General features: G+C 42.1%; 2 protein-coding genes across 2 annotated transcripts; one reads left to right on the forward strand and one right to left on the reverse strand.

The window, feature by feature from the left end:
• Positions 1 to 5,637: 5,637 nt before the first annotated feature.
• Slh (sec1 family domain containing Slh) lies at positions 5,638 to 8,197 on the reverse strand. The gene is made up of 5 exons (XM_017253423.3): positions 8,030 to 8,197; positions 7,808 to 7,967; positions 7,058 to 7,746; positions 6,272 to 6,981; positions 5,638 to 6,212 (listed from the first exon to the last, which is right to left on the reverse strand). Exons 1-5 carry the CDS (start codon positions 8,055 to 8,057, stop codon positions 5,880 to 5,882), a joined length of 1,920 nt encoding a protein of 639 aa, XP_017108912.1. The 5' UTR covers positions 8,058 to 8,197; the 3' UTR covers positions 5,638 to 5,879.
• Positions 8,198 to 9,909: 1,712 nt separating this feature from the next.
• On the forward strand, positions 9,910 to 15,426 carry oaf (out at first). The gene is given in 4 exon segments (XM_017254683.3): positions 9,910 to 10,440; positions 12,226 to 12,339; positions 12,416 to 12,734; positions 13,274 to 15,426. Coding segments are annotated over 4 exon segments (1,443 nt in total). The 5' UTR covers positions 9,910 to 10,128; the 3' UTR covers positions 13,972 to 15,426.
• Positions 15,427 to 24,993: the final 9,567 nt, after the last annotated feature.

A 24,993-nucleotide genomic window follows, 5' to 3' on the forward strand; every position in this document is an offset into this window, starting at 1 on the left:
CATACAACAGGTGATTAATTATAAACACTGACAAAACATAAAAATAAAAAATTAACCACGTACCCAAATAAAAGAATGCGGGGTCTTCTTCTCTCGGGGAGGGGTAAGGGCCATCCGAAGTTGTGTAGGTCGTAGAACCATTCTATGACCCGGTGCTCCGGGTATTCTGGGGAATGCGTGCGCCCATTAATCGCGAGTTAATTGCCTACAAAGCGACAGCTAATTGCCCGGGTTGGCTGAGAAGTCATTGATGTGGGGAAAATGGAAAGGAAAGGGATCTTGGGTGGGATCACCCTAAGAATGGTAGGGTCTTACAAATATTGGGCCAAATATAGGCTTACTCTTGAAAGTTTGCATTTAAAACAAAACACATGACGTATGCCATACATATTATGCATCGGAATTACCAAAAAAACTTTGTATTTATTTGAAGGCTCCCGTGTATTGTAACGTCATGTTTTTTAGGTTTTATGAATACAACATAGTAATAGTGATTCCCCAATCAAACGACTTAAACAAACATTTTTCTAAACCACATGCTAAATTGCCTTTATTATGCAGGATTCCACAGCCAACCGCATGCTAAAAGAGCCTTGGCAGCAAAAACTACTTATGCCAGGGAAATGGGCTATGGGCCTTGGTTTTGGCCCTGGTCTGATCTTGGTTTCCATCTGTTTCCAAGACACGCATGCTGGCGCAGACAAAGCGGTGCGTGTGCGATTGCCCGACCCAGCCAGAACAGCGTCAGCACTCTGGCCACCAAACTTGGCCAAGATCCCAGCAGGCAGGGACGAGGCAGGAACAGGGGCGCATTCGACTGGGGCTGTGCGGCATTAATTGCACATAAAACATGGAAAATGAAGCGATAAACTTGAGATACGCGATCGTAAAGCAAAGGCATCGTAGTCGTCTTTAGTTCAGGTCTTAGCCTGACCCGTCAAGCCGATCTTCACTAAGAGAAAATACTTTAATAATCTAACCCATATTTATTTCAATTGTTTTTTATGTTTCAGTAACCTTAAAATACTTAATCCTTAAAAATTTTAAAAAATTTCCCAAAGTGGATAACTTATTTAACTTTCTTCACTAAATAATCTAACTATGAAAGCATGTTCTAATGAACTATAGATAGTTACAGTTTAAATTATAGTACATTGGTTATTTATAAAGTTTGTTGCTAATTAATAAATGATCAAAATCTGACCGTTTTTGTCAGTGCACCAGGGATTCCCCCTACTCCGGAGCAGCATGTGGGGTAAAAAGCCTGCTGCCCGAGCATGTCCAGTGTATTTGTTTATGTTTGATGAAGCTGTTGGCTGCTGGTTGTTGGTGGCCATTAGGAGCAGTCCGGCCAGTAAGAAATGGCCTGGGGCCAGGATAATGAAGACCCAGAAAGTGGGGATCCCTTGCGCGCTCTGCCTCAGCATTCCCCGCCATTAGCATTTGGATGGGCTATGTTTTAACTTGGCTTTTTTAACGACCGTGGGCCAAGTTGGGCGAGTGCAGAGGGCGTGGCCGGGTCATGTGATGCGTCACGCAATACGATTTTTGCTCAAATCAATTTCTTTTTGAGCGTTCTCTGATGGCTTCAGGATATGGCCAACAGGCATGCGGGCTGCCCATCTTTTATTATTATTTTATTTCACTTTTTTCCGTATTTTGTTTGGTTGCAAGTCTTGTTGATTTTGTTAGCAAGTTTTTGGTAGTCCGGCTAACAAGCCGCTAACAAGCCGGTTCCTTCTACTCCAGGATGATCCGTCCCAGGTTGCTCTTTTATTGCCAGCAAATATTTGGTACCACTTTCCGCCTCGCTCCTCCGCTTCTTGGCTCCCCACCCCCTCGTCACCCCCGTTTCGGCTCGTTTCTTGTTGCCCTCCGACCCCTTTGGAGAGCTGTGTTATTATTTGGCTGATAAATTAACATGCCGCTCCCGATGGCCGAGAGGACCACCGAAGGTGGCGGTTCGAACAAAATGTCGGTGGGAGCACCTTCTCGAATGAGAACACCAATAATTGCGCCTTCACATTCCCGGCCAGGACAATAGGCGAAGAAACAGGACTTGGGGAGGATTGAACAAAACGCTTTAATCTAAGTTAATCGAAAACCGATTGTTTGGAAATATCTTGAACGGTAGTGACTACATATTTTGGAGCTGAACAAGGTACCTATTGGGAAATATTTTCTAATTTTTTGGGGAATCGGAAACTATTGAACGTATTCATCCTTACGACATCACTTACAGCATCTTTACTATCCTATGAGACTGGATCTTACACTTGTCAGGAACAATCTTATTGAAAAACAATGATTTAAATGATTGAATGTTTGATTGAATAATTTTTTTAACTATAGTTTTAAAGTTACAATAGTGGTATAAATGCAAACCACCTTAATGTACTATAAAATGTAATTAAAAATCTGTGGGGACTAGAGTCTTGTAACCCGGATAGGCCTCTTGAAGAAATAATATTTAGGTGGAGAGTGAGCTAAAGCATTAGCTAATGTAAAAAATCAGCGAAAACTAAAGTTTAAAGGGAGGGTTTACGACTGCCCCTCCTGGAAAATTTAGTCAGACCTCCACAACCTTTACGATCGCTGTATGCCCAGACCTGTGTTCAGACCACTCCACTCCACACTCCGATCCGATCCGATCCGATCCGATCCAAGAATCGCCTTCTCTGTCTGGCGGAGCGCACTTCATTTTGTGGGATCGTCCGACCGCCTGACTGGCTGTTGGTGCCCGGCTCCTCGAATTTTGGAATTTGTTCTGCCTTGTTAAGAGTTGTTAAGATTATGATATATGTATGGGGGAAGGTCGGGTGTCTGTGTGTCTGTGCGCCTGTGTGTGGATCCGGAGAACCAAGGGACAGAAAGCAGCAACATGACCAAGACGACGACAGCGGCAGCCATTATGATTCACAGCAGGAATGTGGGAAACGGCTGCCTGACCATTTTTATTTTATTTTTTTCGTTTATACATATATTTTTTATTTTGTGTTTCTGCCTGTGCTTGTGTCCGCCGAGCGCCAAGCCGAAGCAGTTGGAGCCGGACACACAGATACTCACCCATACGCTGCCAGTTGCATTTACCACATAATCGATTCATGCATGTGGCAAGTTAAGAATTTCTTTCATGTTGCGTTTGCGTTGTTGTTTCTGAGGCCGTTTTTTACCTCTAATTTTTTTCTTTATGATTTGTATGAGCCGCATCTTTTTCGGACCACCCGTGAAATCACTTTGGGTTACCAGTTTCTGGCTCGGAGGCTGACTTCTCTTTTTGTATTTTTCTTTTTGGTCTTTTTTGGGTCTTGGGCTTTTGTTAAATTGCTCTTGTTTATGTTAACATTTAAATTGTGGCCACGGGTAGTCTGGATAGTAACCCAACCCAGGCCGACCCCCTGGCCCCTTTCCCGGAAGCAGAGCGCGGCCCAACCAAAACCAATATTTAAACTCAACGCTCCATGAATAATCATCGTCAGCGTCATCATCTCTTCTGTGGCCTTTCAGCGGGGCCATCAATTCTGATTTACCAAAAGTGTTAATTAGCCTACGGATCGGTTTTTTCTTCTTCATATTTTCGGCCTCCTACCCTTTTATTTTTAGTTATTTGTTTGCTTACTTATCTCGAAAAAACCTAAGCAGTGTATTCTCCCGATTCGGCTCCAAAACAAGTTACTTATAACATAAGTTCACATAAGGAATCATCTTCGACCTTATAAGGATATGTATGTATTTTTCAAACAGCACCAACAGCAAAAATGGAACAAAATGTGGAACAAAAATGTTTTTTAAACAAGAAAGGAAAGCTAACTTCGGGCGGAGCCGAAGTTTATATACCCTTGCAGTTAAAACCGGATATATATCGCAAACATCGGATATAGTTGGCCGATCCCTATGATTACATCATAATAAAACTAATTAACTAAAATAAAAAATCTAAAAAAAGTCCCAAACTTCTATCTTCAAAACCATTTCCGATCGTTCAGTTGTATGGCAGCTATAAGATATAGTCGGCCGATCGTTGTAAAATTTGGTAGGTCGGATGATCTGACCAAAAATATAATCAGTACTAAGTTCCAGCTTTCTATCTTCAAAAACACGAAAGTTGGGTCATTTCCGATCGTTCAGTTATATGGCAGCTATAGGCCGATATGGCTATAGTCGGCCGATCCTTACGAAAGTTGGCATGTCGTATTATTTTGCCAAAAATAGCGCTCATGTAAAATTTGAACTCTCTAACTCCAAAAACACCAAAGTTATACCATTTCCGATCAATCAGTTATATGGCAGCTATAGGATATAGTCGGCCGATCCCGGTCGTTCCGACTTATATGTATGTATCCCGGTCGTTCCGATCCCGGTCGTTCCGACTTATATACTGCGTGCAAAGGAAAGAAGGGTGTGTGCAAAGTTTCAAGTCGATAGCTTTAAAACTGAGAGACTAGTTTGCGTAGAAACAGACAGACGGACAGACAGACGGACAGACGGACATGCTCATATCAACTCAGGAAGTGATCCTGATCAAGAATATATATATTTTATAGGGTCGGAGATGTCTCCTTCACTGCGTTGCACACTTTTGACCAAAATTATAATACCCTTTATATTATAAGGGTATAAAAACAGTTCTCACGCCAAAAAAAAAGAAAATTAAGAAAAAATAAATTTTTTTTTTTTATTTTATGTAGCTTAACTCTGAGAAACTTTCAAATCAATTTTTTTTTTAAATTTTTTTTTCCTCTTCTTACGGAATCTTTCAGAAACCATTTTAAACTATTTAAATTCATAGTTTAAGACAAATTTCACAAAAATGTAAATGTTTCTGAAACATTTAAAAAATTTAATGTTTGACATAAAAACCTGAAATGTTTTCTGAAACGTTTTAAAACATTTTTTAATGCTTAATTCTATATGAAGCATTTTAAAAACATTGCCTTTACATTTTGTCTTTTACATTTCAAATTAAAGCTTTCAGAAAACTTTCAATTGGAACATTAGATACGTAGCATTAGATTGAGTAGAGCGTTGAGTAAGGTTTTATAAAAATTATTTTATATAAGTTTTTATTTCTGTTTCAGATTAAAAACGTCAATACTTCATCATCAACTTTTTACTTCAATAAGAAATAAAATTTGTGTTTCAAATAGTTTTAGAAAATTTGAACCACAAACACGAGTATCTTAAATTTAACGCCCGTCTTTGATTGACTTGACTTGAAGTCTCCCCGCCCATCACCTTCCCTGAACATCCACTTTCAATCAGCCCAGAGCTCCAGTACTCAGCCATCGATTGTCCATTCATAGTTGGTCAGGGATAGTGCTAATTGCCGGGTCTGTCCCTAGCAGCTTCTGCTCTGTCCCCAAGTGCCGCGCATAGTTGTCGCCCCATAATTGTGGCAACGCCGCCGATGGCATCGGAAGGCGGTCGCCAGGAGATGGAGATGGGAGGGGGGCTGGTGCCATCATCGCCTCATCCGCTGACTGGTTGTCTGTCAGCTGTCCATCAAAGCGTTGCCAAGTTGGTGTTAATGGGTGCCTAGAATGCGAGTGCGTGTCCCCTCCTCACCATCGGTCGGCCGCCTTGCAACTGCAACTCCAGCAGCAGCTCCCCAGCTTGTTGTACACGGGGCTACGCATGTTTTTGCTTGTTGTCCTTCGGGGATTAAGCGTCAGGCTGGAGTAATTGCCGAGTGCTGTGTTCTCCTTTTCTGTACGCTAGTATTCTTTTTTATTATTACATTTTTTTGCCTGGCATTTAATTTATTTTTGGATATGCTTAAATATAAAGAAAAAAGCCACACAGACACACTGCACGCCGGCCCAGTCCAACTCAATACCTGTCCACTCCGCTCAACAGCAATGGAAGCAGGGCAGTTGATCCTAACTCGCCGCCGTCGGCGACTGAATCTCTCCGCCCAGGGCGGAGAGCTCCTTGAGGAACTGCCTTGCATTGGTCAAGGTTGAGGCGCCGTATATGATCCGTCTCTGCACATTGGAGGTCTGCTTCTGTTTGATGAAGTCCACCAGGTTCTGGTACTCGATGTAGTTACCGCCGCCGACCATAAAAACAACGGCATCCTGGAACGGAGCACGGTTCTTTGGCAGTACGTCCCCACCTTTTAGGAGCTTAGGATCCAAGTACAGATAGTCATCGGTCTCTGCATTGCTGCGGCACTCCATCACCTGTTCGGTGATTTTTGTCACGGGAAGATTCTGAAAGAGGTTGATATTAATACTAATGCATACTTTATAAAAGTGATTAATTTATTTACATGCCGCTTAACCACCAGGTTCTTTACACCCTCCATCACAAAGGAACTACCCTGAGATACGAGCTTAGAAAACATGGACACTGTTTTGGTCCCGCCGCCCTCGTACTGTGTGCCCTGACTGATTCCCGGGGAGCGATTCATAATAGCCTTCCACCGCTGCACATACGCGAGAGCAGTCAGGTCGCAGCCGGCTGCCTGGAGCGCCTCCTTGAGCCGTTCCTGTTCCGATTCGGGAAGCTGCTGTGCGCAAATGAAGTAAATAATGTACAAACGCAGCTTGTCCTCTGCCTGGCCAAATTCAGAATCGCGAAGCAGATCTAGCAACGGTTTGTCCAGTGTCTGTTTCGACATGATCTTCTCTTCGATCTCAAAAAAGGAGTCCAACCGTCGTGCCTTGATGAAGTTCAAAATGGCAGTGGCGATTTTGGTGTGCATATCTATCAGCCGCTTCTTTTCCATAAGCTGGGGCAGAGAATTAACAGCATTAGTCAGCCGTGCAGTGGTATCGTTGACCAGCGAAAAGGCAATATCAGACTCGCCTTCGATTCCCATTGACGTCTTTAAGCGCTTGATCTCCTCCTCGGAGTTGCGGTAAGACTCCAGCTCCTCCTGGATGGCCTCGGCGACTGTGGGAAACGGGCTACCTTTGTGTGTCACCCAGAACCGATCGTTACGGTCCAGGTCACAGGCCTTTGGCTTCTTCCGGACCCCTGCAATATTATTTGAATTAAATTTTTTTTAAAATGTCTTGAAATCACAAACGTAAAAGCAAAGTCTATTAATTACCAGCGGTTGCTGTCTCATCCTCCACGTAGACAAGATTCAATCCCAAGTCCAAGACGTCGTGCACTAACGCTTGATACGACCATGTGTGGTGCAGTGGTGTTGCCAGATCCAAGTTCCTGTCGAGCAGTAGGAGAACCGGTCGCTGGAAGCTAAACACCCCTCCTCCTGCCTGAGTAGCGTCCATATGGAACAGGTTAGCCCGCGCATCCCAGAGATTTTCGCGCAGCTTTTTCTCCAGCTTACGGGCGACCATTTCAGCGGCACTGTTGCGTGGACATCGGATGATCGGAACGTTTCCCAACGTGACAAACAGGGCAAATAAGGAGTCCACAATGGCGTCCATTAGCGCCTCCATTTCCTCGTCCCGAGTGTTGGCCCGGTTGATTGCGTAGTAGGAGAGTTGATCGCTTTGCTGGTGCTTCAGCACAAAGAAATCATCCTCCAGGCTAATAAAGTTCACGTACTGATCATAAACGCGGTGAATGTTAGCCACACAACCGGCATGGAGTGCCGCAGCTGCCAGGTTCTCGATCTTACTGCGAGTAATCGGAGCCAGGAAGTTCAAGTGGTAGACATCATACAGGCCATTTGAGAAGTCCTGTTGGATCCGGTCGAGATTCTCATCGGTGGGCAGGCAGAAATAAATTGCCGGCACGTCGGGAATGGAGTCGCGATCAGAATGCAGTTGGCTAAAAGCATTAACATAATCATTTGCCGGCTCGAAAGGAACCCCATTGACCATCCACTCACACATGCAAAGTCACGCCCAATTCACGGAGCTCTTTGATAGAAATGATGGGCGAAATAATGTCTTGGCCCACCCGATCGTAAATTAGGATCTTCCACACAGGCTCAGCTGCCAAGGCCTTTGGCTGCTGCGAATTTAAATTAAGCATCTGCTTAATGGCATCTGGAAATTATTGAGAAAACTCCTATTAACTTTGGAGTCAACATGTTTTCGCAGTTACTCACTGATTTGGCGGTCCCGCAGGGTCAGCATTATGTCTGATGTGTCGCTGGCGGAGATTGGGATTGGTTTTAGGGATAATCTAATAGTTAATTCCCAGTTTATTGGATGAAAAACATATTTTACAAAAAAACAACACGTCACAAGCAAATACGAGGCAACGCGTTTTGGCAAAATTTAGCCCATAGTGGAGAAATCAGCTGATTCAAAAAACGGCTGGTAGTATAACAAAAAAAATACCAAAATTAAAAAATGGTTAAATACTAAATCAATTTAATTACAAATTTAAAATTAATAAATTATGAAATTACCTTTATTTTTCGATATGATTAATTCTATTCTCAAAATTTTATTTGCTTTCGCAACATTTTTATCAATTCTCATATACCGGAATATTTCAAACCTTAAAGCTTTTGATTGTCTCTATAAGAATTCGAAAAAAATTGTCAAATTTATATTGATATATTAAATATGATGTAAAGTCTGCCGAAAACGGATAAAAATGTTACTACCTTGCATACCTTCTGAAAACGGTCTCCTTTACTGCTTTGAACACTTTCGACCAAAATTATAATACCCTCTGTAAGGGTATAAAATAAAGAACGAACGGCTATAGTTGAGTTTCCCGACTATATTATACCCGGTACTCATCTCTTCCATCCACAATTTAACTAACCTTTAAAGTTTAAGCTTTAACGGATTCTCAGCAACAATCTTTGTTGCATACTTTTGCGCTTGAACAAAAAAAAACAACGGCAGCTCCCTCTACCCCTACGGCCATACTACCGATTCAGTAGGGAAGCAGACCAAACAGTCTATAACTTTTCTAAAAATTATCCGATTTGGCTTATTCGTAGGTGTATGTGAATCACTTTAAAACCGCGTGTATGGGAACTTGCATAAATATGGGTATGTCTCTATTATTGGCAAAAGAAAAAGTTTTTGAAAAACCTTGTCAAAACTGGCTCCACAAATCGCAAATTTCGGAACTTTTTGATGCCAAACTATTTCTATAGATTATTTATATTTCTATAGCCAAACTATTTCTATAGATCATTTATATATGAAAAACTAATGCTGCCAAATCGACCAATTTTTGTAGAATTTTTATTCTGCTTCCCTACTGTATCGATAGTATGGTCGGTCGTAGAGGGTAATATAGAAGCTTCGATTGTTTTTCCCCCAAAAAAACGATTTTAAGTTATTTTTGTTATGTACAAACTTTGTTTTATCGCCAATTCAGAATAACACTTTTAGTTAGTGCCTTTCAACGGGCAACTAGTTGTTACAAGTGTCGTGCTAAACTGCTTCAGAGAGACTGATTTTTCTGCTTTGTTAACAAAATCGGTCGGACCGAACTAAATTGCTAAGTTGCCTGCACTGGTATATACAGTTCTACATACTTACATACATTTTAATGTAAAATTTACATTTTAAATGCATAAGTCAAAGATAATTTTATAAAATTGTACGCAACTTTTTTGCGAAACTAAACTATTATTTTATTAACAGTTCCCTATTTAATTTAATTAATTTTGAAACATATAAAAATATATATATATAATATAAGCAATTTAAGTATATACGTATATATAGACCTAAATATTTCTTATATAGAAAAAATGTTGTCCCTTTGCAAAACTTGTTTTGGTTATAGAGAGAATCATTTTATTAGCAAAGCTTCTAGTAAAAAAATCATCACAAAAATACATTCTGCCAAATTTTAAAGAGATCGGTGCTGATTTATTTGACATCGAATTTTAAATTTGACATTGCAGGGCTGCATTACATATAACGCGGGAAGCAAGTGGGCAGCTCTAATTTGGTATTTTTCCACGGTCACATTGTGTCAGCTGATTAATAGGCTTGAATTCTCTTGGTATTCTGTACGGTTTGCAATACTTTCACATTTTTCGAGTTGACGGCCCAAGCGTTTCCCGACGTCGTCTCTTTTCATTTCTTTTCATTTCTCCGAAGCGAGCGGTTCGCCAGCAGTTCGTTTTATTTTCTCGCCCGGATCAAAAGGAATCGTGTCGCATCACATCTAATAGCACGCGCGTCGGCAGAAAGTGAAAAGTGTTCAGTGCAGTGAGTCGTGAGTACAATGATTCTGGATGTGGAACATCCTCAGCAAGGCATCTCCAATGCATGCCTCGCTGTGCGCCAGTCGCACTACCGGTGGCGGTTCTCGCACAAGCGGGACCTGCACTTCCAGCCAGCGGGCGAGCAGGAGCAAAAGCCCTTGCACCAGTTTTACCGTAGCCTGATGGCGGGCAACCGTCGGTGCGGCGGTCGCGTCGTCAGCCGCCACCACTACTTCAAGCAAAGTCGCGCCTTCCTGTGGTTCCTGCTGTGCAACTTGCTGGTCGCCATACCCCCCATCCAGTCCCAGCTGCTAATCAACGTCCAGAATCAGGTGCGAATCCTAAAATAATAATAAATACCGACCGCGGCGCTGCCCATCTGCTTTTCGAACTGTTAATTTCGAAAATATGAGCGCACCAAAACAACGGCGAAAAGTGAGAGAGGCGGAGAGAGTGAGAACGCGAGCGCGCGAGTCGAACAAAACAAACAAAATCTAGGCATTTAAGCCACAGTAACTAAATAATCTAGCCCACACTTTAAAGGACATATAGCTTAACCAGCTAGGAATATCTAAATTTAAATTATTTAAATGTTTTTTCTCACTAATTTGCATTTCAGTATTTATAAAAACATTAAAAACAAAACAAAAAAAATATTAAATTGAAAAAAAAAAATTTCTTGTTTTTTAGAAATAAGTTATTTTGCATAAAGCTTACTTTCCCGACCTGTGACCCAGTAACTCCCTCCGAAATGTAACTCAATGTCAAAACTGATTTCATTTTTCCGCCAATTCGCTTTTGGATGGGATATTAGTTTGTTGCTTGACTCCTCCAATATTGACACTTTGCTTTCGGCTTTTCCATAAATTTAAGATTAGTTGGCCGAAAACCTCGGTGGGGTTGTAGCGGAGGCTGCCAGCCAGCAACAAAAAGCTCAGGCCCTCTCTTTCACTCTTTGTTTGACATTTCCCCCCTGCTCGGCCTGCGGCCATATTTGTTTACATGCGACATTCTTCATTGTTGGGCACCGTGTCCCTGGCCCGGAACTGTCATCCTGGTGCCTATTTTCATATGCTATTTTTGAAGCTCAATGCTTCCTGTCTCCGAGGAATCAGAGTTATTAAAATATCAAAGAACAGTCATAGTGGCCCTTGGTCACTCAGTTCTTGTTTTTATTTCTAGGATACCAGGTATCCTATCCGTTGAAGCTTAATCCCAAATTAGTACTTGCCTTTGAATATGAGTGCATTCCTTGGCGTGCATCTCCCCGAGTTCTCTGGCCATATTTGTTTACAAGCAACATACTTCAGTGACCTGCGCTCTGTCCCTGGCCCCAAAACGTCCGCCTGATGGTTAACCTTCGTCCTCCCCTCCCCGCTCTTTCTTGCCACTCTTTGTTTACAGTCTCCTTTGTGCAAACACCCATAAAACCCAGCATCAGCAAAAAGAACCCAAACAACGGGGACTGAAATAATTTTCCCCTCAAAAATGGAATGTACTCTTCAAAAAGGAAATCCATTTCGAAAGCATGTTTAGAGGTCACCAAGACAAGATAAAAAGTTAAAGAAACTTCCAAGTTATTTTTCTTAAAATGGATAACAATTAAATATTAAAATACGGAATTTAAAAGCATAAAATAACATGTTTATGTTTCAATAACATGTTTCAGGTTTATTTCTACCAAAAATGACAAATATATTGCCAACTTGGATCGCAAAATGCACATGCTTTCTTTTAGGGTATTTGCAACAATAACACCCATTGCCAGCATGTTTGTTCATGTACACGTGTAAGGGCACACTTTGTTGAACTACATTTCGAGGAGTAGTGGAGAGACAAGTAGAATTTCCCGTGTATACATGTGTCCTACCCTGAATCATCGCCAAGCTCATCTCCGCTTCGCTTCCATTCCCTCCGTGTTGTTTCCTTTTTATTTATTTGGCAACTCTCTTGACTCTAATTTGGATCATGGCCGCCCAGCTCCAAGAGAACTGTCATACCTAAATTAGAGTCCACAGAGCAAGGACCTTAGCCATCGTGATGGCTATTAATATTTCAGATGGTGTACCTTGCAACCCACAGACACTTGTTGCGTTCTAATCTGGTTCTTCTTGCAGGGCGGCGAGGTAATCCAGGAAAGTATCACCTCCAACATCGGCGAAGACCTGATAACGCTAGAGTTCCAGAAGACAGACGGCACGCTAATCACCCAAGTCATAGACTTCCGCAGTGTAAGCGATAACTCCACCCGAGGGAGAAAGCTTTAAGGTGAACTGACAGAAAGTGTTTCTAATTCCAATTCCGCAGGAGGTTCAAATCCTCAAGGCCCTGGTGCTGGGCGAGGAGGAGCGCGGCCAGAGCCAGTACCAGGTCATGTGCTTTGCCACCAAGTTCAACAAGGGCGACTTCATCTCATCGGCGGCGATGGCCAAGCTGCGCCAGAAGAATCCGCACACCATCCGCACCCCCGAGGAGGACAAGGGCCGGGAGACCTACACGATGAGCAGCTGGGTGCAGCTCAACCGCTCCCTTCCCATCACAAGACATCTCCAGGGCCTCTGCGCCGAGGCCACCGACGCCACCTACGTCCGGGACGTCGACCTCAAGGCCTGGGCGGAGCTTCCGGGTGAGTACATTTTGATGGATTTCCTCGATAACTACCTAAAGGCGTTTCCAGCTTTTGGCACTGATTTCGTCAGACGTCCATTTATTCGGACCTGCTTCCATTTGATTTCCGAGGGGTTCTTAGAGATCATATTTTAGTTAAATATTCAATCTGTCCCTGATATTGTAGATTAAAATCTACTCTTTAAAATCTAAATTGATTCTAATCGAGTACGGAGCATGTTATGGAAAACTTTATTACATTTTAATGTTCTGCTCAGAAGGATAGGTTTGCGTGCAATTCAAAAGGAGGTCATGTTTTACGACAAGGGCTTTAGAAGTTGGGCCCACCAACTAGAAACGCCATTTAGGGACAACTAAGGCTTTGAGGGGAAAATTGTTTGTTTTGGTAATTATTTGCAGTACTCTCATTTTTTTTAACATAACCTTTTTTCATCAAAATTAATACTTTTTAGCAAACGTTTTAATTTTAAATAAATTGATACATCTTTGTACTTTTTCATTTACGATGTGGTTTGGTTTTATTTTGTCCTTGTGCAGGCTCGTCGATCTCCAGCCTCGAGGCAGCCACCGAAAAGTTCCCGGACATGCTCTCGACGCGCTGCAACGAGGTGAGCAGCCTGTGGGCGCCCTGCCTCTGCACCTTGGAGACCTGTATCGGGTGGTATCCCTGCGGGCTCAAGTACTGCAAAGGCAGGGGCACCCAGGTGGCGGCGGACTCGTCGGGGGCGCAGCAGCAACAGCAAACGAATTACCGCTGCGGCATCAAGACCTGCCGCAAGTGCACACAGTTTACCTATTATGTGCGCCAGAAACAACAGTGCCTCTGGGATGAATGACGGCGCGGAGAACTGCAGCTGATGCAGATGCAGATGCGCTGCGCCAGGCGGCTGCAGAATGACACCGATGCCTGTCGGGGCGTGGGAATTGGCAGTGAGACGGCGGCAGCAACAGGAACAACGACGCCAGCAACAAAAACAGTCCAAGATACAATGGCGACAACAACGACTACCAACAAATTACGGCAACTGCTCTTGTTGGTGCAGCAGCAGATGCCTTTTGCTCTTTGGAGCTTTCCGGTCCATCAGATTTCGCAATACCAGCCCTATTCCCATTCCCCGAAGCAGAAAATGTCCCAGCAGCATCAGCATCGAGTTACCACCACATTGCACCACCCATCATCATCATCCAGGTCCTCATCAACCTCCACAGCCTCTCTGGCGGCCATCGTTGCGTGATAATGAACGCCTGGAACATCCAATGTTGCCACCCTCTCCTCGGACTCAATGGGCCAACAAAGAAGAACTGAGTGGAGTGACACTCCTTCCGCTCACGATTCAAGATTCTGGACACTAGCATTGGAACTGCAACTAGGAGTGAAGGCAAATATTTGTAAAAACTTGCTTCTGTATACTATGTATATACATACTTAGCTTTTAGCCAACCTATGTTTACCGATTACGCCGCATTACGTTGTAGATATAATAGGGTAGCAGTCCCAAATCCATTGAAACCCAGGGAGCTCGCCCTTCTTTTTGGAAAACAATTTTCAGTTATTTTTTACTATTTCTATTCCAGCTACCATTGGCCTGCTTTCTCCACCCATCTGCGTATACATTGTCTGCTGAAATTTTATTTCAATTACCCTTTCACGGCGATTTATGCTTCTTTATTTGTCCTCTCCTTCACTGTACTTTTCCTGAATAAAGCCTGACTAGATGTACCAGAAATGCTGGAAAAGGAATCAGGCTGCCAGCATGTCCCCCGCCATTCCGCTGAGCTCAAGAACATTAAGTAGGTATAGACTATAAATTAATTAAACGTGGCCTTAGCATATTTCACGAGCGGTAGACGAAAAGGAATTAATTGAATAATGGAATTTGTCGGGCCGAACAGCCGAACTCATAATTAATTGTGCTCATAATAGTTGTAACCGAAAACCAGTAGAGATCATGATTTATTGTATTGCCACACTTAGGGGATAGTGAGTGTGAGTACTCCAACTGAAACGACTGCCGCACTAAAGCTTTTCTACTTTTTTTTCAAAAATAAACATATAAATGTATGTATTTATGGCTGTTTTGAACCACAGTCCCGTCTCCTCACTCTTACTTTTTCTCCTATCTTAAATCTTCTATAAAAAATTAACCAAAACCGAAAACACGCCTGCCTCTTTGCCTTTTGACTTGTAACTCTCCACTTTGTATTCGAAACAACTGAAATACCTTACGGGAAAATATCTTAAGCAAGTTTATGATACCAATAACAAACAATACTAAGAACAATAATCTATTGTATAAATTTCAAGAACCTAGTCTACTTAGAGTGTTAGAGTGGCATATTTTCCTAAAAGCATACTGAACCGAATCAAACGAGGACTAAGTAGAAACAAACAAGGTCCCAACTAGTTTCGAAAACGAGTATAACCAACGGTGATAATAATTTTTCTACTTATAGAGCGAAAACTCCTTTGACTCACCTCCTTTGTAAAAACTGAAGACGACGAGTGTAAAAATTGATTTAGTATTAGTAAGCATTTAAACGTTGATCGCTTGAGGGCGAGGTCAAAGATCTGAATCGTGTAAAGAACATAGCCAATAATAATCGAATAATCGACTAGTCCTAACAAAATAATTGAAATTAATAAATAGTCGTAATAAAGAGAAGAGATTCTACCTTTTATATAAAAAGTACATCCCCTTAAGCGTTTTATTTATTCTGATTGACTTTCAGCGTCCCTGAATATTTCTAGAAACAATACTCCAGTTTATTAATGCATTTCTCCTAATCACTGTGGAGCTGCCGGAGGGCCGGAATAGCCTCTTAATGCATTAAAATGCTCAGCAAGCCATGTTGGGTCTGCCCAACCCCCTGGCTAGGTCCTACTCTCCAAAGGGTCCTCCGCATGCTGCGAAAACAAACCGTCTGCAGTCTGCCAGCTGCATGGGAGACAGAGAAAGGAGCTCGTTCTTGCCTTGAGCCAGTGGCAAATCCTTTTTGCGATTTATAATTCATGAGAAGCTCGCACAGATTCTTATCATTTATTTTACTGCGCAATCGGTACCGACGAGAGGCAACGGGTGGGGGAATCAGACATCCAGACAAACACTTGCACTCCAATAACTATATTCATGGCGCAGACTGTAGCCGACGATGGCTTAAGACGTGCGGAAACCAAATCGGCGTCGTAGAAAATTGAATTTGTTACGATTCCGCAAAGGAGTGGGGGGTCTCTGGAGGAGATGCCTCCTCGAAGTCGAATAGGAATCGAAATCTGAACCGAAGGGCGCCAAACGTATGTGCATGCCTAATGAGCCATGAAATGCCGGAGCCCGGATCCTTTTTGTTCCTGCCCAGCATAGCTTTTTCGGTGGGTCATTTCCTGGCGGGTAATCAGCGACAGCTGGCTCCTCGAGTCCGGCCCAGGGGTCGGGCCAACTGCCCGACTGCCACCCGACCCATCGAACAAGTGCTCTTCTGCCCGCCCGGCCAGGCCCCACGTCTGTATAATTAAAGCATGCAGCTGCTGGCGTGTAAATCAAACAAAATCAACTCTTCGCAGGCTCTTAATTAAGTTTACACTCTTGCAATTCGATTCCCCTCCCATATTTCTGTTATTTCTTCCATGGTCAGCAGTGCACCAGGCCAATGTGGCGGAACCAATCTGCGCGTTTGTGAATGCATATAACCAGAACAGGAGTAACCCGATTGATTCTCATCAACTTTCTCTTAAAAATTCAAGTTGGTATATAATTAAATAAACTTGGTATTTAAAATGTTTATTTTTATTTAAAAAAATCAAAATAATACAGACAACACTATTAAAACTGATACAAAGTAGAACTAATTTTATATTAAATATATTCTCCCAATTTTAAGGACTCTTAGTTGTATGTTGATATATTGTGCTGTCCGATTGCAGAGTACCTAAATAAAATGCATAATAATTAATTAAACGATTCCCATTTTTTACACAATTTTTTCAGAATTTATTTTCAACATTAAACATTCTAAGTGAAAAAACCTTGTGTTGGTTAAACTTAACGTGATATTCCCCTTATTTTTATAATTGTGTTTTTAATGGCAAGAGTATCCTTGATGAATCTCCGCACTTGACATTTGCAATCGGCATTGCCACAGCAATGTGCGAGAAAAACCTCAGTGTTGGCTATCAGGCCGGCGAAAGCAGCCTTCTCGACGGGCCTTCACCGGAGAAAAGTCCTTCATTTTAAGGATAAGTGTGGCCTCCTGTGTGTGTGTGTGTGCATTTTCCAGTGCGCTGTGGCCGTGTGAGTTTTTCCTATTGACTTTTCAGGTCAAAAGGCGGCTGTGCGCTTTATATTTGCATAACTACTTAAAGCAACCGACACGAACAGCATGTTCCAGGTACTTACTACGCCCGTACATATGTACACCGAATAGTGCCTTCTTGGTATGGTATATGTGGGGGTGGGACTCGTATCGAGGTCGTGTGGGATATGCTTTCGTGTGTTTATCTCTGCGTTAAATTAAAATCACTCATACGCCGTGTAATTATCGCAAATAGGCCCTCAAGAGTCGCTTCTGCCGCAAAGTTCAAGGCGCCCTTAACGCTTATGTTGATTCCTTCGTTCTGCCCCCAGTAATTTGGCCCAGTCAAGTACGACAGAGAAACAAAAGTGCTGCAAAGCCGACGACTTGCCAACTACTCTTGAAATGTAATTTTCACTTTTGCCAGTCCGGCCACTGACGTACTGGCTGACACTTGCCAGCCACTGTCGCGGGCTCAAAGTTGGCCGAGGGGTCCTTCAAGTCACCATGGTAATTGAAAGTTTTAACAATTAGCCGGGGTCTCTTCAGCACGAGCGGGGGGACGAAATTTACGGCCCACTGGAAGGCAATAATTTGTGTTTGTCCGACCCTCGAAAGGAAATAAAGTTTAATGGAAATGGCTACATTAGAGGCTTCGGGTAATAGAAAGTGATTGTTAGCGTCAATATAAACTGAAGGAGTTTTAAACTGATGCCTGCCAGAAGTCAAAAGGAAAGTATCTTTAAAATAATATTTTCGTTTTCCAAACTGCGTTTTCCTAAGTCATCCTGGAGTCATCCTTAATTTCACGTTGATTTCCTCGGGGATTATTTTTTTCTTCCTGGGAGCACCTGCTGCCTTCGGCCATCTTCATTTGTAATTGTCATCCGATGACAGTTAATTGAATTGCCCCGCCGGGGTCGGGGCGGCGAGATAGGAGCTGGGCCACAAAACTTTTAGGGACCTTTCCTTCGTCTGCTCCTGTCATCATTATCGCTCCCATTATGCGTGGGTCCTCCAATGGTCAGCCAGGCCTGTTGTGTTGTTACTTGTGCCCCAACTGCAGTGCACATAAATCAATGACAATCAAAATTCATTTCGTTTGCGTTGATTTATTGCTTTTGTTTGATTATGTGGGGCGGGGGTGAGGCAAGGAAACGACGCCGAAAACAGGACCTAGTCCTATACATGTACAGCTCCCAGCCCCGACGTGTTGCCTTATCGGCAATGCATATTAATGTGAGTTATGTGTGGGGATGTGGCTGGAAAAAGGACACAAAACAAAACAAAACTAAGCTCAGCTCTGCGGAATTTCGTTTTTATTTTTCCCGTTCCCTGGCTGTACAAATATTAAAGATATACCCGAGGAGTGGGGACTACACGGCATGTGCACGCCCCCATTCGGTTGAATAGCAACCTTTTTTCGGTTTATTCCGAGTTATATATTCTTCTCGAGTGGGAGGGCTTACGCCCCCGCCCACGTGCCGCTGCCAAATCATCAATCAAACGCGTGTGATTTGCTACAGTTCAAATTTCGCTCTCTGTTCAATCGTTCAGCCATTCAAGCAGAAATACAAATATTTGCTTTTTTCCAAAGTACAAAAGCAGCCTTTCGCTTGGGAAGGGTGCACTCGAAAAAACGCAGTGATTTGGGGCAACAGTCCCACAGGGTGAATAAGATGAGAATCTTTCAAAAATTCTGTAATGGCATTCTAGAGAAAAGACTATCAATGTAAGTATTTAAAGATAAATTAGAATTAAGTATTACAAATATTAGATTTTTTAAGTATTTAAATACAAGAAGAAATGGTGCAAGAAAATATTCAATATTGTAAGTCTTTTTCTGAGTTCTTAGCATATATAATAAATAATTTTAATCCTAGCTTTTTTAAAATTATACCAGAATACAAGGCATAAAAACTATATCGGCTCCTAGGAACTCTTTAAGCCAAACTCATATTTTTGACAATCTTGTACCTTTTTTTCAAGTGCATGTGCTAGTGAGGGGAAAAGCCAGCTGGCAGGCCCTTCCAAGGGCTTATTTCTGTCCTTCCGGCGTCCGGAGCCCGGACTGACTGACATGGCTTAAAAATCGAGGGCTCTCCCAGAGCTTTCCCCGTCAAGAGCCAGCAAAAAGGGTAAGCCACTCTTCGCTCACAGGTAACAGCTGTTACTCTCCTCCATTCCCGCTTCTAGCCTCCTCCTCCTTTTAGGTCCGACTGCCTAATCTCCTGTGTGATGGGCTGGCAACCTGTTACATGGTCCGCACCACAGCCCGACTGCCCTGCAGCATCTCAAGGCCCAAACGAGTCGAAGGAGCCAACAAATGGCCTCCGTAATAAGGCGCTGTGAAATTATTTAGAAAATTTTAGCTGGCCAGGGTGGCACCTTTCTGGCTGCTATAAGAGAGGGTGGCTCCCAAAGTAAAATGGAATTTGTTTTCATCTCGTAAAAAAAAGTTTGTGGCAGAAAAATGAAGGAGGACCAAAAAAGCTTAAAAGGCTTAGCTGCTTATTATAATCCCCCAAATCATTTTCGGTTTACCCATTGAGCTTTTATTTACCCTACACCCAAGCTGGGATATGAAAAATAGCTTTATAGCAACAATAGTACAGTGAGCATAAAAAGGACAGTTTAAGAGAAATTGTTCCCTTAAGGATATAGAATAATACATGTGAGACAATTGTAATATAAGATCAATATAAATATATGTGGAGATACTTGGCTTTCATTTTTTGGCTTGAATTAGGATTCAATAGAATTCAAATTGTTGGTGTGGTGTCGAGAAAGACACAAGTCGGCCTACTAAATAGGCCGCTACCATTGAAAATATTATGTTATTAAATAACAAAATTATAAATTAGTTTCACAATAGTGCCAATATTTACTTAAAGGCCAGCTAAAGCTATACAAATTCTGTTACTTTTGGGCAGAGCCACCCATTGTGCTACACCCAATTAGCTTGACTTTCTCCAAGGCGACTGTATCCAAGCCACTTGCTCAGTTTCCGGCAGATGGCTCCAATGCGCTAGCCGGGTCTTTTGAGTTTCTGCCAAAAACCATTTATGCAAGTATTGTATTTTGCGCACAATTGGGAATTGTGCAATTGCATTTGGCCGCAGGCGGTCGACGGAGAGGGCGGCTCGTCCCAGCTGCCGCTTAAGTTTTGACTATTTATTCAATAACAAAATAAGCGGCAGTTAAATTGTAAATAAGCACTGCCGCAGCTGCTACTGCCACAATAATTAAAAACAATACGCGCCTTGTTGCTGGGAGGCTAGGAAACAATGCTTAAAAGTTTAATGCAGCAGGCTGCGGCTCCGCAGAAAGTGGCAGGAACGAAAAGCGGAAGGAAGCGACCGAAGTCGAGACAACCAGACGCATAAATCTCTTGGCTGCTGACTTTGCTTGCTGCCAAGCCAAATATAGATACAGTTCTGAAAAATCATAGGTTTCATTTAATGTTCTGAAACTTTAATTATTTAAGAGAACAGTAAATAAAATGATATCCAAAAAAATCCAATTCATTGCAAGTGTATATTTTCCTGGTCACAAAAAAACGAATCGAAATTGTTTAATAGCCTGTGTTGTTCAACAATTTTGTTTACAAATCCATGATAAAATCCCATTTTTTTACTCAGGCTTTAGGCTTCCCGATCCAAATGAGAGAGCAAACACAGGTTCCATCACCTCCAGTTTCTGCGGTATACCTAAAAGAAGGTATTGACCAAATTTAACCATTTTTTGTCGTCTATTTTGTCTATGTAATTGCATTGAACACTATATTTTTATATTTTATTATTTATAAATACAAATTGTATAAATATTATAATATTATCGTTTTCAATCCTTTTTTTTTATTATTTTAACCGAGATCTTTTGGTGTTCTAATTCTTACAATGGTATGGGAGACTTGATTTCTATTAGTAGTCCAGAATATATATTAGAGACCTCTATGAGTTTTCCTCTGACAGGAGGTTGATTGGAAACTCAGTAGGAGGAACTTACGAGGAGGAAGGACGAAATCATATATATAACCTACATTAGAGTTTGGAAACGGTTGTAGGCGCTTATAATGAAGTTTTTAAAAAAACATACCAAATTTAATAAGAAGCTTAGTTTAATAAGGAAAATGTTAGAGGAATGCCGTTTTTTAGTGGCACTTCAAAGGTATTTCTGATCAGGAATCCAAAGCAGGGCCATAGAGAACCAAAGTTGTCTAGTTCAGTGTCGCACACTTCGGACTCGAGCTCCCGGACTCCCTTCTCTGCCGCTTACAAGCTGCCTCTGGCGATTGTCGTGCAACGCGGCGGCAAGTGTTGAAAGCATGTTAATTGCTAACCATAACACCAGCCACGGCAATAAAAACTACAACAACTGCGGCGCCAGCTTTACAACAAAAGGGGTGCGGGAAGGAATGGGTGGTGGCGGCGTAGGCCTTTTGTTCCACTTTTCGCCAAAACATAAAAGCCAAAGTAACATTTACATGTGCCAAGCGGAAGTCGGCCATCCTTCTGGAACCGAGCCTGTCCCCATTTCAAGCACCGCCCCGCACAGGTCCGCTTTTGTAGGTCTAGGCTCAGAAGTATTTGTCGTGATATTTATCGCATAAGCCATTTCGCTTTGGCCCCAGCGGAAAATTGTGAAAATTTAATTGAAAACATGGCCGGGCCTAGAGTGCCCTACACGTACTTCACCCGGCCATTGAGCTCATCAAATATTGAAGTATTTTTTGCATAATTTTATTGATTCCGTCATTTTTTTGGCAACAGCTGCTAACAAGTGCGGTTCCCGGGCTATGAAAGTGGCGTGGAAAGCAAATAAACATATAAATAAGTCTTGTTTCCATGTATATTTGAATTTTTTGTAACTATCATCACACAAAGCAGATAGTCGAATTCATGAAAAGCAGCCTTTGTTTCAAGTATTCATATTTTTTCAAGCACGGAATATGTTGAATATATTTTAATTATTTTGTTTTCAATTGAGGAGAACTCAAAATACACTAGAATAAAATTGTGAATAAATAAAATATGTTTAATCAATACTTTATTTGCACAGTTTTAATTTGAAACTTTATGTCTGGCTCAAAATATGTTTTCGGTTTTTTCGAAAAGCCTCTCCCACTCCTCCATGCTGCTTTTTTGAGTTTTTTTAGCTACAGGCTCTTGTTTATGGGCCGTTCGGTGTTCATTTCACTTGCACCTTTTATTTTATGCTTTTCACTCACTCTCTTTTTTTCGCCGCTTTGACGTCAATTTTCATACCCGGTACTCATGGAGTACAAGGGTATTTGTAGTCGTGTGAATGTATGTAACATAGATAAGGAATAAACTCCGACCCCATAAAGGATGTATAATCTTGATCAGCATCAACAGCCGAGTGGATATAGCCATGTCCGTCCGTTCGTATGAACGCGTGGATGTCAAAAACATATAAGATATAGAGATATAGGATTTGGTACGGAGACTCCTACAATGGCCCGCAGTTCAAGTTTATTTTAAAATTTTGACAAGTCCCTCCCGCCCCACAAATTTTTATTGTTAACATATATCTGATCGATTCTTAGACGGGCCCATACAAACAGGATAAAGTTTTGAACGCGTGAATCTCGAAGATTATAAGAAATAAAACTATCCGATTTGGAACTTGGAATTGTATGATATCCGCGCAGATCAAGTTTGTGTCAACGCCCAAAACATTTTTGGAAAATGTTTTGATGCTAAACTGTTCCAATGGCGAATGTACATACACCTGAAAATAAAAAAAAACAGCCAAATCGAATAATTTTTAAATGAGTTTTAGACATTTTAGTCTGCTTCCCGTAGTATTACTAGTGTACTACTCCCGTAGTATATCCCGCATCGGTAGTATGGCCGTAGGTTTGTTGTTGTTGCCCTAGAGAAATAAATTTGTTGTTAAGAATCCATACGTATGAAGTTTAAATTATGGGTAGAAGAGATGAGTACCGGGTATAATATAGTCGGGACTATAACCATCCTCTCTTGTTTATAGCACAACTTGTGTTTTATTTAAAAATCTGAAAATCACAGCTGAAATTCTGCATTAAATGATGTACTACCGCCGGGGAATAAAGCTGCCGCGGCGGAAAAAAGAGTCGAGACAAATATGTATTAAGCGCCAGGAGCCGCCTTGTCGAAAAACATTTATTTCCGGCTTGAAAGCATATAACTTTTTAATTAAAAAAGGAAATGGGCGAAAAAACCAGCAGCAAGCATCATAAAAATCTTAAGCACATAATCCTTTCGAGAGGGTCTCGCATAAGAAAGAGCAAAAATGACGTACAGTCCTGTATCCGCAAATTAATTGGTTTACTTAGGTTGGTCTACCCGCCAGTTGAAACCGAAAGCTTGGCTGACATTTCGCCAAAAAGATCAACAAAATGTTTAGTCGGGGAGGCATCGCTTGTAGCATAGTTTCCAGGGAACGCATTAAATTCTCAGGCCGAGCATAAAACCATTTACAAGCACTTAGTTTGCATATAACCTCGGTGCAAACGGGGGTAGGTGGGGGCTGGGCCGACGCATTTGCATGTGAAATATGCATGAGTTGCCATCTCCTGTCCGCGGTCGGTAGCTGGGTCTGTGTTTGTTTGCAAATAAACATAACTGCGGGGGGAAAAAACGCTGAAATTGCAAATGACAAGTTCTGCACTAACCAGCAGCGGGGGGCGGGAGCATGTGGCAGCCGCTGCTACATTGACAAACTTACTGCATGATGAGGCAAAATGAGTGACAAACTGACTGCGCGATGTAAGCTGCTTATTAAGCAAAGAGCCTGGCCAAGGACCCGAATGGAAGATCTAAAAGGATAGAGGGTGACCCAAATAACAGCTAGCCGGGTAAAATGGCTGTGTGTGTGGTGTGTCTGTGTAAATTCGGCAAAAGCGGCCAACTTTAAGCAAGTAAATGGGTTACTTTCACTGGGAGCCTTCGCTCGAGACCCAAATCAATGTCAAAGAGTGCGCGCCTTTTGGGAATCGTGCCCATACAGAGAGAAAAAAGACTGAGGCCCAAAGAAGTGCTCCCTTTACATCAATATATTGAAAGATTTATACATTTTCAGTGCGAAACTCTTGACGCACGTGCCATTCTTTGATGAAGTTGCCAGGGCTGGTAAGATCCGGCTGCCTCAGGGACCGAGTTAAAATCCGACAAAATTGGCCAACGAAAAAAAATGTTTAAAGGCCCGACTAGAGAGAAATGACTGCCGAAGAAAGAAATTATAGTAACCAAAACATAAAGGCTTTAAAAATTATATTTTACTTTGTTATTAGAAAGGGCTAGTTTTATTGTCGAACAAGTAAGCGTTGTGATCGCATTAAAATTACACTCAAGAACGACAACATTATCATCCAGCTCTTTTTTCATGCCTGCCTGGAGCCTTTCTTGCCATTTAGCAGGATGTCAGATGTCTGTGGCTTTGTTGGTTTTAACAAGAATAATGTTAGCCCGAGCATTTGAAGCAATGAAAAGGTTCAACGTTTAAACACATATCACTTGCACAACATTCAAACATTATCATCAACTAACATACACAATTTTTACATTAAAATTATGGTGTATTTGCCTCGACCTTGCTGTAAGCACTTTGCACTTGTGCGAATGCATTCCCTAATGTCGTGCATCTTGGCTGAACAAGGAAAAGTGCATTTTGACATTTTCATGCGCTTCGTTGATCTCCAACCGAAAAGTTAATGGAAACACAGCAAGCACACATAAGCGAAGCTCCGATGCGGGAATTTCCGGGCAGATTTGTAGCTCTATTTTTCAGAGAACCTGTCAGGTGAACAAAAGGTTCGGCATTCGGCTTTCAGGTTTCAGCTTCAAGGGTTCGATGGCTTTGTGTGCCGAACAAACGGAATAACACACGTTCGGCTTGTGCTCACCATTCAGTTTTCCACCACCTGGCCTTAACCCGATCCTTTTTTTAGGGAACGTTTTGTGGGG

Source organism: Drosophila bipectinata, chromosome 2L (assembly GCF_030179905.1).
Source record: "Drosophila bipectinata strain 14024-0381.07 chromosome 2L, DbipHiC1v2, whole genome shotgun sequence".
NCBI lineage: Eukaryota > Metazoa > Arthropoda > Insecta > Diptera > Drosophilidae > Drosophila > Drosophila bipectinata.